The 16,670-nt window shown below is 34.7% G+C and overlaps 1 protein-coding gene across 7 annotated transcripts in view; it reads right to left on the minus strand.

Annotated features, from left to right (window-relative positions):
- The window catches only part of LOC102749978 (protein diaphanous homolog 2-like), a 234,900-nt gene that overhangs the window by 175,502 nt on the left and 42,728 nt on the right, over positions 1-16,670 (minus strand). For all 7 annotated transcript variants that reach the window (XM_081808545.1, XM_081808543.1, XM_081808546.1 and 4 more), the window contains exons 2-3: positions 12,866-12,898; positions 9,998-10,174 (exon numbers count right to left, since the gene is read on the minus strand). In XM_081808545.1, the coding sequence (XP_081664671.1) occupies positions 9,998-10,174; positions 12,866-12,898 (210 nt within the window). The remainder of the gene's footprint in view (positions 1-9,997; positions 10,175-12,865; positions 12,899-16,670) is intronic.

Below are 16,670 nucleotides of genomic sequence, written 5' to 3' on the forward strand. Positions count from 1 at the left end.
TACACGATTAAAAATTATTACTGTAGCCATCTGAAATATGGATATATATCATTTTTAATGATGACTCCCATTTTATGTGCATATACCTTGAAATATTAGCTAATGATAGTACAAACCCACCTCAAATTAGCAGACCATTTAAAAGCCTAGCATTCAGAACATGAAGAGAGCTTTTTCAATTTTCTCAGCAATAATTAAAATCATGTGATACTCAATCCAGCACTTTAGTGAAGTTTTCTAAACTTAATGACGTATGTTTAGAAGCCTTTTTTGAACTTTTTCTTTCATTAATAGCAAAAGACAAAGGTCCAGTGACACTGGGGAAACTCTTGGTAGAAGCTGCTGAAATACATGCAAAACAACATGGCATTAAACTAAAATACATTCCTTTGTCAGCAAATACTGTCAGGAGACCCACAGAAATCATTGCTTAAGATTTACTAAAACAAGTAGAAAAATAACTCAGTGTGGGAAATTTATCACAAAGTTGAATGAAAATAGTTTTTTTAAACAACTCAGCTTATATTATTTGCTAGATTATTTCAATAATGAAATACAGAAACTACTTTTCTTTGAGTCACTAATGGAACGAAAAAAACATATTACCAATATAAATGATTTACTTAAAAAAAGATGTTTTATGAAAAAACTGTTAAGTGGGAAGGATTCCTGAATAAGGTCACCCCACATGTAAAATTTAAGCCATTCTAAGAAAGAAATTGAAACCAAAGTACACAAGGTGCTACAGAGTCAAGAATGTAGTTCTTTTTAATTAAAGCAAGATATTTCAAGGAATATAGAATATTTATATCTTGAAATGAGATAGGAAGTGGGCATGAAAACATACTGTACCAGATATTTCTGGTTATCTCGATAAAATATTTAAAAACTGCTGAAATTTAGCATGACAGGCATTTTTCATTCACAAAAAACTAGTAATCCCTTCAAAGTTTAGGATTAGTAAGAAAGTAACTGCTTTTCAAATAAACTTCATTAAAACAATAAACACATTGGCAGACCCAACTTCCCTGTCAGTTTCCTTCACCATTGCATGACTCACCTCTTTCTCCTCCTTCCTGGCATTAGATGCAATGTGAATAGACATGAGTAGATCAAACATGGAGGTGAGGGTCTCCACATTATGGATGTGGAAGTAAAAATGCAAAGAGTTCATGACCCTTACGAAATTAGTTGAGGCCCATTTTTTAAAGCAAATTTTGATCCATTTATTTAAAAATATAAAAATGCAACACTCCAAATTAGTTAGAAGAACTGTCATCAAGGAAGATGGAAGTTTACTAGCCATGGTTCAGCAGAAAACCTTTGCTTGATTCATAGATTGGACGGAGAAAAGTTAATACTATGATTTAGTAAGTGTTGCTAACGATGTTCTTGTTCCACTTGGACCTACTAATTTCTTTCAGATTTATGTTTCAACTATAACAGACATTAAACCAAATAACTGAATGAAATGAATCTGGAACTAAACCTTCTAATTACTGCCTTTTTAAAAGTAAGACATAAAAAATAATGAAACAATGACATTGCTCTCACTAAAAAGTTAATCATAACAGCAAAGGCTTTTGTACCATTAGTAAATAAAATTTTAAATCATTTTAGGGGTGCCTGGGTGGCTCAGTCTTTAAGCGTCTGCCTTCAGCTCAGGTCATGATCCCAGGGTCCTGGGATCGAGCCCCGCATCGGGCGGGAAGCCTGCTCCTCCCTCTCCCACTCCCCCTGCTTGTGTTCCCTCTCTTGCTGTCTCTCTGTCAAATAAATAAAATCTTTAAAAAAATAAAAATAAATAAATCATTTTAAAATCTTGTTCATGTTTTTCTCGTTATTATGTCTATATTTTACAACAGACATAGTATACTAATATACATACATATATGTATAAAATTTTTAAATAAAATACCTTGGGGTTACTTGCTCAAACATACATATTTTTCTAACAGGACAGTAAATCAAGAAGTTTATAGACTATTACACTAATGCAGAGGTTGACAAACCTTTTCTATAAAGGGCCAGACAGTAAATGTTTTAGGCTTTGTGGGTCACAGGGTCTTTATCACAATTCAACTCTGCAATTGTAACACAAAAGGAGCCAGGAATGACATATAAACAAATGCCTGCATTCAAAAATATTTATAAACACTGAATTTCATATAATTTTCATGTGCCCTAAAACAATCTTTTGATTTTTTTTTCAGCAATTTAAAAATATAAGGTTAAAACTTTTTTTCAAACTATTCTTACCTTTTGAGCCATACAAAATAAAATCCTAGAGGCAGGGATAGTGTATTTGTCATCTTTATGTTTTCCTGGACCTAACAAAGTATCTGGCATTCAGTAGAGAGTTGTCAAATAAACTTCTCCATTTTCTATTTCACAATTTCACATTATGTCCTGCTCTATCACCCCTATCAGAACATAAGCTTCTTGACAGCAAGAGATTCCCTGGAGTTCCTCTCCGCTCTTTCTTCCTCAGAGCTTAGAACAGTACCTGGCATACAGAAGGCATTGGACCTTGATAAACTAAATTGTTCAAGCTCTGAGAATGCTTTAATGCCAAAAAATACTGAAAATTCATAAGTGACATGGGGTTTCATAGAATATTCAGGTCTTCCCTGTTTCCTCCCTGAGCTCCTGCACAGGGTTAAGTGCCCACAGTGCCTATTCACAGCTGTCCTACTACTATTGAAAACATTTTTTTATTTTCTTCTCTCCCTGACTAAACTCTACATGGGCAGTAGAGGTATTGCATTCATCTTTGTACCTCCAGCATGTAACAACCTGGCATACTACACATAAAAAAAATGGTTGTGGGGGCACCTAGATGGCTCAGTTGGTTAATCGTCTGCCTTCAGCTCAGGTCATCGTCCCAGGGTCCTGGGATCAAGCCCCACATCGGGCTCCCTGCTCAGCGGGGAGTCTGCTTTTCCCTCTCCCTCTTGCCCCTCCCCCCACTCATGCTCTCTCTCGCTCACTCTCTCAAATAAATAAAATCTTTCAAAAAAAAAAATCACTGTGGAAATACATTCATGGCAATAAATACTAGTGGAACCTTTCAAACAAAAAATATATTTTGGAAAACATTTCTATGTACAAACCAAGAACAGAGGCAGTAAATTGTGAAGTTTACCAGCTACAACCAGATAAATTTGCAAACCCTAGCTCCTTTAATTCTTCTTTGTGGGACTCCTACCCTACTACTCAGTTGCGAACCTTTGGTGAAAATCATATTTGGTAAGGAAATTTAAAAGTGACTCAGATTTAGTTACCTTTTTAAAAAAAGATTTTATTTATTTATAAATAAAGAGGGGCAGAGGGAAAAGGAGAGAGAATCTCAAGCAAACTCTGTGCTGAGCACGGAGCCTGACGCAGGGCTCAATCTTACGAACCTGAGATCATTCATGACCTGATTCAAAATCAAGAGTTGGACACTTAACTGACTGAGCCACCCAGGTACCCCTTAGTTAACTTTTAGACCTATTTACTGGATAAGTTTTGCTCCTCCTTTACAAGCTTTTCTTACAATCTATGTAAGAAAATAAAATATATTATCTAGATGATGCTGGTGTTCTCTCAGTCTAATGTACAGTAAGGACACTGGAAATGTAAATGTAACCAATGGAAAATATGTGATCTGAACAATTTCTAATCATTTCTGAAAACTATTTCCACAGCTTATTATAGATTTTTAAGATTTAGTTTACCTATATTTTATGGTAATTTAACTATTAATTCAAATTACTAATGCTGACAGCAGTAAAAGGTTCTCATCCAAGCTAACCAACTCCTAAGACTAATGTTGGATAATAAAGAAACCCAGGAGAGTCAGGGGAGAACAAGTACACTTGGGTTAAAGTACAACACCTGGGGTCCAAAGTCACATATTCTCACTAAATTGATGAAAGCCAAAAGTGAGAGAACAAAAACTAAAAAGCTTCGGGATTATTTATGGCAGTCCTAGCAGATAGAATATGGGATAATTTAGTATTTATTGCATATAACTATACTATCATTAAAATATGCCAAAAATGCAAAATATATTAATATAAATTGCTGAATAGTAACAAAGTACAAAACAAATTTGCATGTGGAATCATATTAAAATGAGGTTGAAATGAAGTGTGCCTACAAATTAATCAAAAATCATTACTAGTCTCATCTTTTGCATATGACAAAACTATTTAATTACCTATGTTAGAACAGATCTATATGAATCCAATGTCACCAATGTAAGCTGGACCTCCACTCAATAGATCCTTCTGCTAGCTAATAGAAATCAAATTCCAACTTGAGTTTCCAAGAAGTCTCGATATGTCTATTTTTTAAGCTTAAAATGGAAACCCCCTCTCCCTCGACTCCCCCAAAAAGAACTGCATACAAAAGAGTAATAATACTCAAAAGGAAACACAAGTGTCCAGACATATCTCTCTCCTTGTTCTAACTGCCATTAATTCAGTTTGTATAAAAACAAGTTACCACTACTAAATATTTAATAGTCCTTAGGCAGTATACTCAGTGTGCAAAAACCAGTTCAGTTATTCTCAAAGGCCATGGTAAGCTCAAAGGCCATGAAACTTAGAATATTGAATAATTATTCAATTACACCAGTATTAATTTACTTAAAGTGGAAAGGAGGAGACATTTCACCAATCTAATTAGAAGCAATACAAAATGCTTCTGATTAACATGAAAAAGGTTACAAATATGAATCTCATTCAAATTTGAATTCTGGGTTAAAGATGATATGTAATACTACTATAGTTCAGTCATCTTTTACAGTCAGCAAAAAAAAAAAAAATGTAGCAGTATTGCTGTTTTGGTCCTACTACCTTTACCCACTTGTGAAACATTTGAAAATATGACTCTGGGCAGAGGAGGGGAACAAGAATCTTAAAGAGCAAGCATAATTTACTCCTGCTGCTAATTATAAAAATCATATAAAAACAAGTGTTTTTCATTCTTGAAAGTTTTAATAGAAATGCTTCCTAATTTTCAATTAATACTCAGTGACTATACTCTTAAGTACAAAATTCAGTCTTATAAACTATTGCAGACAGGCTGCTAATAAAGGGCATGTGCTTCATAAAATAATCATCTAAAACTTTCAAATTTGGAGCTTTAAAATCTGTCAGCGATAGCCATTGATACCATTAGGCAAAAGATCCGTCTACAATTGTTTCACTGAATATCTACAATATGAAAAGTGACATACCAATGCATAAAACAGATATCAGAATCAATAGAACGTTAGTAATTTATGAATACACTAGTAAAATCCAACCACTCAGATCTTTCAGCTAACTGAACTTGTTGCATGATTTTACTTAGCAATAAAGAGTCAAGTGATTTTTAAAACAAGCTATTAGTAATGAACTAAGAGTTATAGTAATCAGAGTTAGTACTTAAAAAATTATGTCCTATAGTAATTCCAGATTTAACCCAATATCCCCTAATATCCATTTACAAGCCAGTACAGTGAGAATTGCTGTTGAGAGATATGATCCTCAAGCATAACAAGAGTTTCAATTATCAAAATAGGATTATATTTGAATTACTACCTTTCATTATTTAAGCTTTTCACCAAAAGTCTTACCAAAATACATCATTACCCAGAAATTCCAAATAATAAATTTTACCAGCAGCTTTAAGGTAACTTATTTCTTGTCAAGCATCTCATAAATGATTACTGTGTATAATGTTGTGCTATTTTGTACAATTTTTGAGAATATTTTATACCTTGGTATGTATCCTAAAACACATATTGAGTGTTTAGGTCAAATGGCCTAAATGTTTATTTGTAGTTCACCAAAGTGTAAAAAAGCCAATCAACAGAAATAGCACAATAAAAGGTGAGAATCAAGAAAAACAAGAGTATCATAATGGCCATCAAGTAGGACAAGAACATCTATTACTTTATTTGTACAAGAAAGGACACCTACAGAGTCAAATAAAAGAAATTTCATGCTGGGAAATCTACTTGTCTTTTAGAAACAGAACCACTTAAGTGTCTTCTCCCAATCAATTTAGATAATGGCATTTTAACAGTTTTCCATTATAAATTTTCAGCCTCTTTCTTTTCAACTGATGCTTTGTAAAAAGAGATTACAGACAACTTTGCATCATCAGTAGGAAATAATCCATCCCAAACTGGCTTTGCCTACTAACCAATATACTTCTGACTTGCCTTCTACTTCCACTGAGTATATGTACAAGGAAAATTTATTAATTTTATATTTAGCTTAAATGAAACATTATTAAAGATAGGTGCTACAAGGGGCACTTGGATGGCTCAGTTGATAAAGCATCTGCCTTCAGCTCAGGTCATGATCCTAGGGTCCTGGTATCGAGCCCCGCATTGGGCTCCCTGCTCCGCGGGAAGCCTGCTTCTCCCTCTCCCTTTGCCATTCCTCCTGCTTGTGCTCTCTCTCTCTCTCTCGCTCTCTCAAATAAATAAATAAAATCTTTTTAAAAAAAGATAGATGCTACAAAAATGCCATTTTTTTACATTTTTATGTACCTAAATTTATGTTCCAGCTCAGCCACTTACTAGCTTAGGCAAGTTACAGAACCAATTTGTTCAGACTCTCTCTTAGCTTCAATTTCCTTATCTAAAAATGTATTATGTTGCCTACTTTGTGGCATTTTCATAAGGATCAACTGAAATAACACGTATAAACTATTTAGTTACATGCCTGGCCAGTAAGTGCATAGTAAATGAAAGCTATGATAATTCATAAAATAACTTCTTCACTATAAATTAATTATGGTCAAACTAAAGATAACGGAAAATACATAATGTTCAATGTACAAGTAGACTTCTCTCAAAGAAGAGATACAATCCTTAAAAAATATTTATTGATCTTTTGGTTACTTTTAATCAAATCATATTTATCTAACTTCCTATTCTGAAATTCCCCATGGAAAGAAAAATTCCCAATAGAGAAAACGTGGCTCTAAGTTGTACCTCTTTAAATCACATTTATGAATCCACAAATCTTTTTTAAAAAAACACGCATTTAAAGAGGAAAGTGATAATATTCTCAATAAACATTAGAATATTCAAACCACAAAACAGAAATGTTATAAAAAGTGTTAAAACACTATAAACACTGTACACAAATTGAAAAATTTAGAAACTACCAAGAATCATTGTTTTCCTAGGGCTACAATTAGGAAAAAGGCAGGTGCATCTCTGATACAGAGTGAGCAAATGGGGAGAGTAGCACAGGAAGATATTGAAGAGGTAAGGTGGGGATCAGATCATATAGGGCCTTATAGGCTATTATAAGTGTACTGACTTTTGTACACCAAGTGAAATGGGAGCCATGGGAGAGATCTGATAAGCCAACTGATATGATATTGTTCAGGATTTAAATGGATAATATTTCTCTATTGAAAATATACTGTAGAGGGTCATGGTGAAACATGGAAACCAATTAATAGTAGTAGTCCTATAGTCCTACCACTGTTGTGGCAGCCCAGGTTAAGATTTCAACTAGTGTGGCAACAGTCAAGGTAGTTAAGAAATGGTCAGCTATTCCAAGCTTTGAATGAAGAGTTAATGGGTTACAAAATGAATGTGAATTACTTTGAATGAAGAGTTAATGGGTTACAAAATGAATTAAAGGTAAGAAAAAAAATAGTCAAAGACAATTCCAAAGATTTTGGCCTGAGTAACTGGACAGATGGATATGTTGATTTCGAATTGATATATGAGTCTAGAGTTCAGACATGAGGACTAAGATGGAGGTAAATTTGAGAACTGTGAGCACACAAATGGGATTTAAAAGCACAGTATTGGTTGTAATTACCAAAGAAGATAACGTAGAGAGGAAAAGATGTCTAAGCACTGATTCCTGGGCCTCTACTTTAAAGGTTAAGAACATGAAAAGGAATCAGCAAAGAAGACTGAAAAGAAGCCGCCAAAGAAGCAGGAGGAAAACCCAATCAATGTTAGGGGGTATGGGAGGGGGGAAGCATTTCAAATTGGAGAGAATGATCAACTGTGTCAATTGCTACTGCTAGGTCAATTAAGATGTTTGATCTCTGTGGTAAGGCTGTCACCGATGTCTTCTATTCTTTTCTCAATCCCAGTGAGTATCCTTATGATTGCTGCTTTAAATTCTCCATCAAGCACGTTACTTGTATCTGCTTCACTTAGATTTGTAGCCGAGACCTTATCTTGTTCTTTCATTTGGGATAAATTCCTTCATCTTTGCATTTTCTCTAAGTCTCTGTCTTCTTCCTGTTAAAAAAGCCAGTTATGTCTCCTCCTCCTGAAAGTAACCGCCTTATGAAGAAGAGGTCATGTAGTGCCCAAGGCTTGAAGCTTCAGGGAGTGTCTATGGTATGTGCTGCATCTACTCTGCTGTTGTTTTGGGGCTGCTCTATCCCTCAGGCCAGTATTCTCCAAAAGCTCTCCTTGCCTGCTGTGGGCAGTGTTGGTCCCTGGCCTGAATGTGGCAAGTTTAACCAGGTGTGCTCTGGTCTGCTTGTGAAGTGAGTCACCACCTCCACTGGAACTGAGGCCCTGCAAAACTCTCTGGTCAGGAGATGTGGTGAGGTCAGAAGTTTATGCTGGTCTTCTGGAGGTTAGGCCCACCGTGCTGGTACTGAAGCAAGCCTGAGAAGGGTAGCTCCAATGGAACAGAGGGGTGGGGCTTGGTGTTAGCAAATTATGCAGCCAGTGTTGGTGCTGTGCTGCTTCCAGCAGTTGGTTCACTTTTTATGGTCTTATGTGTGGGGGAGGGGAATGGCTCCAGCCAGCTCCTTTGTTCCCAGAGAGGTAACTCAGTGAATGCTGCCTCTCAGGGACAAGCTCAGGAGATAGCAAATAATCCGCATGCATTCCAGGTGCTCTTCAGATCGCTGTTTCCACGCCATCTGTCCTTGGGTTGTTTGCCTGCCTTCTCTCCAGGAGCAGGGTGGTGCCCTCAGGGCTCTATCCCGGCCAAGCTTGCTGACTTTCCAAAACTCCAGGCTTTAATCCCTACTGGTTGCAAGAACTCATGAAATTCAGCCCCTCTTGTTTTCCAAAGCCAATAGCTTTGGGGAAACATTCTCCATGTATATCCCCCCATGTGCTTCTCTTTCTCTCTCTCTCTAGCCCTTCTCCAGACCAGAGTTCCCTCCCCTCCTCAGTAGCTTCGATCCATTTTTCCCCTAAACCACATCTCTGCACTTCCTACCTTCTTTGATGTGGCTTCTTCTCTCCCTTTATTTGTGGAGTTTGTTCTGTCAGTCTTCAGGTTGATTTCTGAGGTATTAAGAATGATTTGATAGTTATCTACTTGTGTTCATGGAACGAGTTAAGTCTAGGGTCCTCCTACTCCACTGCCATCTTCTCTTCCCAGGCATTGTTTCTCCTCTATGTTTTTGTTTTTGTTTTACCCTCTGTCTTCCCAACTCTATTTCATATACCCAACAAGATACCTTGTGTTGTTTTCAGCAAAGTGAAATTTAGCCTGTTTTACTTCACAGAAACAGAAACACAAATTAGTTAATTAAAAAATTGATTCAGTGTGCCAGAGATTACAAAATACTAGAGAACCCAAATAAATAAGAGAGCCCCTGCTTTCTGGAGCTCACTATAGAAGTAATAGGTTAGGATGTTTTGTTCAAAAAACAGATACTTCTGAAAATAGTTCTGTTGTTTCAACAGGCTTCTGGTCTCTTTTACATGATATAAACACAGTCTAGGAGCACCTGGGTGGCTCAGTCATTAAGCGTCTGCCTTCGGCTCAGGGCATTGATCCGGGGGTCCTAGGATCGAGCCCTGCATCGGACTCTCTGCTCAGCGGGAAGCCTGCTTCTCCCTCTCCCACTCCCCCGCTTGTGTTCCCTCTCTCGCTGTCTCTCTGTCAAATAAATAAATAAAATCTTTAAAAAAAAAACAGTCCATAAAAACATACCTACTTAAAACCCCATGCTACTTTGGACACACAAATTTTAAAATTACAACAAAAGTAGGGGTCTAACTTACCATCATTTTTTCAAAGAGATCCAGTACTTCCTTTTCTGACAAATTCAAAGATCGTTCATCATATAATGGCTGAGCTGCTGGAAACTCACTCATTGCAACTTGAGAATCAATAGGATGTTGAATAAGAGGTTTTTCTTTTTTGACAGTAGATTTTCTAAAACTTGTAATTCGGTCACGCTACAAAGAAAAAAGTAAGAAACTCTAAGAGAGAAACCCAGAATCACAAATACGAAGTACTGAAACATCAAAATGGCACTTAGTATAATATATATCATTATTGTCTTTTGACAAACTCTTATTTTAAGCAACAAGCTCCAGTTAGAGATTGTACAATTTTTTAAACTTGTAGTAGTTCTTCAGTCTCCAAAGTCTGAGGTGTGAAAAGTATTCCTCAAAAGTAAACCTTAGTCCCTTCTTATTTCTGTTTTATACAGTAAGTAGGCAAAAAAAAGTCCTGCATCAAAGTCATGTGGTTGTTTAAGGGAAAATGTAGCTTTGGTGGCAACTTTTGAACTATGAGAAATAAAGAAAGGAAATAAAAAGAGCCCCAATATTCAATTCTAAGGGGGAAATTACAGTAATGTTTCACTCTTCAAAGCGCCAAAAATTGTGACAAGTATCTATGTACTTTGTCACATAGTGGTTGAGTATAATGGTTAAGAACATAGACTCTGAAGCCACACTGCCTGGGTTTGAATCTGCCCTTTCCTAGCTGAGGAACCCTGTGCAAATTACGTGCGTTCTGTTTCCTAATCTCTAAAATATGGATAACAATGGGCGCCTGGTGGCTCTTTCGGTTAAGTGTCCAACTCTTGATTTCGGCTCAGGTCATCATCTAGGGGTCATGAGATCAAGCCCCATGAAGGGCTCTATGCTCAGTGTGGAGTCCGCTTGAGATTCTTTCTCTCTCTTTCTCTAAAATAAATAAATAGTCTTTAAAATACAGATAACAAGTTAATATATGTTAAATAATGATATTACCTATACCACAGAGTTATTCTGAGATTTAAATAAGTTGATATGTTTAGTGCACTTAGCTGCTATTTATTATTATTGTTGATGTTACTATTATGTCCCTTGCTTTTTTTCCCTAAAAACTGGGGATAACAAGACATCACCTTTTCCATTTAATGGCAATGTTAACATACATAGGAATAGCTTATTCCTACAAATACTATTATGAAGAACTTGATGTTTTATGGATATTGACTCTGAAACTTTGATTCCATGTACAATCTCTAATACTTAGCATAATCTCTAATAATTAGTTTGCTATTTCACATAAAGTGTGTTAATGACTGCAATCTCTAATAATTAGCTTGCTACTTCACATAAAGTGTGTTAATAACTGCAGGTACATGTAAACACCCCAATCTGTTTTAAACCACAAAACATTAGACCTCAAAAATTAGTAATGTCCATAAAACTGAATGTAACTCAGTTTTATTCTGGTTTCTGTTAGAAAGCACATGCATACCATCAACTCATGTTAAACAAGCACACGTTAGATGTGAGGACAGTAATCTTCACTGCCATGTTACTGAGTCCTTATAAATTGTTTCAACAATACAAATTGTATCACAGAAGTTATTACAGCAATTTACATAAATTTCTGTTGACTCCCTTCCCATTAAAAGAACATACTTTTCATTTTGATTCAAAAAACACTTTTTTTTAAATTGAAAGCTGTACTTTGAAAGAAATATGAGTTTTATGTAGCTTATTTAGGATTACAAAAATTATTTTAGTACATGGTTTCCTACAAATAGATTATATAAATCACAGTGTTTTAGAGCTGGGAAGAAATTTGAAAAATCATCTAAACCAACTCTCTCATTTCACAGAAAAAATGACTCGCTAAATTTATAAGTCCCTGGTTCCCATCCCACTGTTCACATTAAGATTCATTTCTTCAAATTATCTTGAACTATATTCCAATTTTCTTTTAACTCTTTGAGGGAAATTAAGTTGGTTTAGATATGTATTTTCAAACAACTCAAGAAAAATATAAAGTAATCCCAAATAAGCTTGAGTAATATCCAACAGTCGAATTTCACTAAAAAATATGGTGGACATAAAAGCACTTAAATATGCAATCGACCATTAAATCAATGTATCTCTGTTCCTGTCCCTTCATGTCACTTTTGTAGTGCAAGCTTTTTACTGAGTAGCATTATTTACATATATACTTGATCTTCTACTATGCCCTTCATTTCTATCTAGAAAATAGGCTTCTGCTTTCAGCAATAACTTGATAAGAAAATGAAGTTAAGCTATATGCTTTTACCTCCTTGAATCACCAATATTTTACATTATTTGTAATTTCACAAAGAAAAAAATTGACACTGCTTAAAATACTGTATTTTAAAAGTTTAGCTATAAAAGGGCACACTTAATTAAATGTTAAGCCCATAACTTTTAATAAGTTTTACTATGATAGCCTCAGATCAAAATATTTAAGAATATTAAATTTAAAAGCACATATCTAACATGATAAACTTAGCTTCCTTTCTACTTTAAATTAATTTCCCCCAATACTGATATTAATCTCTTACTTAGTCACAGTTTACTTGGCTATCAAAAAAGAAAAAATCTGTATTTTCCAGAGTTAGATTTATATACAAAAAAAATTTTGGTTAAGGTATATATCAGGATAATATCAAAATTTTATTTAGCTCTCATATAATTCTTTAATAGCCATTAAAAGAAAAGTCACTCTCTTGACAAATCTTCCATTATACTGTACTTTGTAAACATCTAGATATAGATATTTTATATCTTACATATATCAATGCTTTAATGTCCACCCACTTTAGTAAAATAGGCAACATGCATAAGTAACATAACAACATGCTACTAAGACCTTACCACATCATCTGCCAAAGTTTTTATTTGAATGTTCTATTAAAACCAAAAGGAAAAAAAAGAATACCTGTCAGATAAGAGAAATTCATAGATCAAACAAATTAATAACTGATACCCATTTATTTTATTAATTATAACTAATCAAAAAGAATTATCAAAAGTTTAAATATATAACCACATACGTTCTTTACAAAAGGAAAAAAACTCTTTAAGGATTAAAAATGAAGATTTGGATGGGTGTGTCTATTTGTTTTGTTTTGTTTTTTTAAGTTGATAGTGATTTATTGAATTCGGTGCTATTTGTTTTTAAAGATGACTAGCAAGGTCCCCAAGTCAGATTTGGATCAGACATCATCACCATAGTGCTCAAACATGAGAAAAGATATAGCAAAGTCATAAGCCCTTTCAAGTTTTTTCAGTTTTAGAATGAATCACACTTTTAAAATAAATAAATTTTTAAAAATAGGAAAAATGTCACATTTAATATTAATGAAATAAAATGAAACAGCTGAATCTAGAATTCAGTTACATCTGATAAAGGACATCTTTATAAATATTCTAGATAAAATTGAATTAACAGATTCTGTTAACATATGTCCATTTCTCAAAAATTCCAACACTTGTTTTTTGCATGTGGTTTTCTACTTCTAATGCTGCAAAGCACTTAAAATGGTGTATCTTAGCTAATAAAATACAGTGGTTAATAAAAACTACCACACATCAAAATGGGCACCACTATTTGATTAGAGTACAGTAATACTAAAGTAATAAAGCAATATTACAATAAAGCAAAGTAATAATAATTTAGTAATCTTCCATGATTGAGAAGGTAATTCAAGATCTTATAATAACATATGATCAGCATGAAGGGCAGGTATTATATTATAAATATGCTGCAATACTAATTAAAAATTTTGATTAGGAAGGAAGAGATTTTTAAAAGTCACCAGTTAAGAATTGAAATTAATCTTTCTGCCACATCCTATGCATTTATGTCTTACAACAGAAGCTGAATGATGTGCATCAACTTTGTCAAGCTTGCTCACAACCCTTTTTACTAAGAAAAATGTGGTCATCTCACTGGTAAGGAGAATTCATTATGAGTTCTAAGTAAGTGAGAATTATTTGGTCTCAGGATCTCATGAAATTGTCTTCAAACACCACCAACCAAATGCTGTAAAGGATCATTCTCCTCTGGATCAGCTGGGACAAATACACTATTATAAGTATAGTTCTTTTTCTAATTTTAATCCATTGATTCCCTCAGGAACCTATACTTCTACATTTTTGTACTATGTCTTCATCACACCCCAATCAAATTTTATTGCCTAGGGAAAAAGAAGGGTGAATATTCATATCAGAACTGAAGCCATTTTAATAGAGATTAATTCACACAGGACTATCTCTACATATTTCCTCTTTAATATTCATACTGAGTTAAAGAAAATCTTTATGTACAATGGCAAGCTTCATGATTGCCTGTAATGTAAAATCAGAGTGAGAAATGTCAAATTCTCAGATGCCATGCCACCATCCAGATATGTACCGGTCCACCTGTTGTTTTAGTAGGCAGATTATACAGTTCTTCAAGCAATTACTTCTTTTCTTTCTATCCTTTGGAGATATAAACTCAAAGACACATCTGTATCTTCAAAGTGAGAATGTAAAGGGAAAATATAATTTGATTCAGTCAAATTATCTAGCTTAAGGTACAAATATGTCTAGAATGCTTTAAATTTATATCTCAATTGAATGTATGGTGACAGTTTGGTCAGGGGGGACAGAAACAAGAAAAAAAGTATTGCTAGTTATATTTCTACCTCATCTTATGGGAAGAAATTTGAGTTTTCTTCTCTAACCCCACTTGTTTTTTTGAAATTAACTTTTTTGTCCATACTTAATCTCACAGTACAGAGTTAGAGAATATTAAAGTTGGAAGGAATTTAAGATGATCTGGTCAAAACCTCTCATTTTACAAATTATGAAACTGAAGCTAAGTTACCTGCCCGGACCACAGATCTATCTGGTTATGACTACACACTAACTCTCAGTCAACATATAAACTTTTCAGTTAGTATAATCAAGATCTAGTATATTAAGATTGAATTACTGAATTGAAACAGTTCATGGTAATCTCAAATTCACAGATATCCCGTTTAGGTAACTGCCTTTTTCCATCATTACCCAGGAAGTCAAGCATCTTACCAAAGAGCATTCCCTGGCACCCAAAGTCCTTGCCAAGATTACATGTCTTACATGTAATCTACTGAACTCACATGTGCCTAATTGGTTATAATCCACATAAAATGTATATGGAAATGAATTCTTAAATTTTACCTTCCTAATTACTTCTTAATACTGCCACAATTCTAAGAGTCAAACCATTTCTCTAAGCTTTCAAGGAGGACGGCAGGAGGAAAAATGCGTTCCATTATAACCAATGGAAATACATGAGCACAAAGGGGTAAAAATGCTGTTTCAGAGGATCAGAACAGACTTTCAAAAAGGAGGGTAAGTAACATTTATGTTAATGGTAATATCCACATTCCATTTATCCAGGTTTAAGACTTCCATGTCACTCCTTCATTACCTATAGCCAAGCAGTTGTTAAGTCCCACAGTATATGTTCTGCAATTTCTTCTTCATTTGCATACAAACTATTCCATTTTAGATTCTAATCCCTGGAAACAGCCTCCTAGTAATTACCTCTGTTTCCATTCTCTCCTCATTGCCAAAGTAATCTTAAAGCAAAGATCCAGCCCAAACCATCATCACCTCTTACCTAGATTTCTATAGTAACATCCTAGCCTGTCTGTCCCCTGCTTCCACCTTTACCATCCTAGTTAATTTTGAACATATCAAAGTGATACTGGTAAAACCAAATTCAGATTATGTTACTCCTTTGCTCAAAACTTTCCAACAGTTCTCCGGAAAGAACTCAAATACATGGAGGCTAAAGAGCATCCTACTAAAGAATGAATGGGTCAACCAGGAAATTAAAGAAGAATTTAAAAAATTCATGGAAACAAATGAAAATGAAAACACAACTATTCAAAATCTTTGGGATGCAGCAAAGGCAGTCCTAAGAGGAAAGTATATAGCAATACAAGCCTTTCTCAAGAAACAAGAAAGGTCTCAAATACACAACCTAACCCTACACCTAAAGGAGCTGGAGAAAGAACAGCAAATAAAGCCTAAACCCAGCAGGAGGAGAGAAATAATAAAGATCAGAGCAGAAATCAATGAAATAGAAACCCAAAGAACAGTAGAACAGATCAACAAAACTAGGAGCTGGTTCTTTGAAAGAATTAACAAGATTGATAAACCCCTGGCCAGACTTATCACACAGAAAAGAGAAATGACCCAAATAAAAGCATGAATGAAAGAGGAGAGATCACAACCAACACCAAAGAATACAAACAATTATAAGAACATATTATGAGCATCTGTATGCCAGCAAATTAGATAATCTGGAAGAAATGGATGCATTCCTAGAAATATATCAACCACCAAAACTGAACCAGGAAGAAATAGAAAACCTGAACAGACCTATAACCATTAAGGAAATTGAAGCAGTCATCAAAAACCTCCCAACAAACAAAAGCCCAGGGCCAGATGGCTTCCCAGGGGAATTCTACCAAACATTTCAAGAAGAATTAATACCTATTCTTCTGAAACTGTTCCAAAAAATAGAAATGGAAGGAAAACTTCCAAACTCATTTTATGAGGCCAGCATTACCTTGATCCCAAAACCAAAGACCCTATCAAAAAGGAGAATTACAGACCAATATCCCTGATGAACATGGAT

The sequence above is a fragment of the Leptonychotes weddellii genome, chromosome X, assembly GCF_054177405.1.
Source record: "Leptonychotes weddellii isolate Sample4059 chromosome X, ASM5417740v2, whole genome shotgun sequence".
NCBI lineage: Eukaryota > Metazoa > Chordata > Mammalia > Carnivora > Phocidae > Leptonychotes > Leptonychotes weddellii.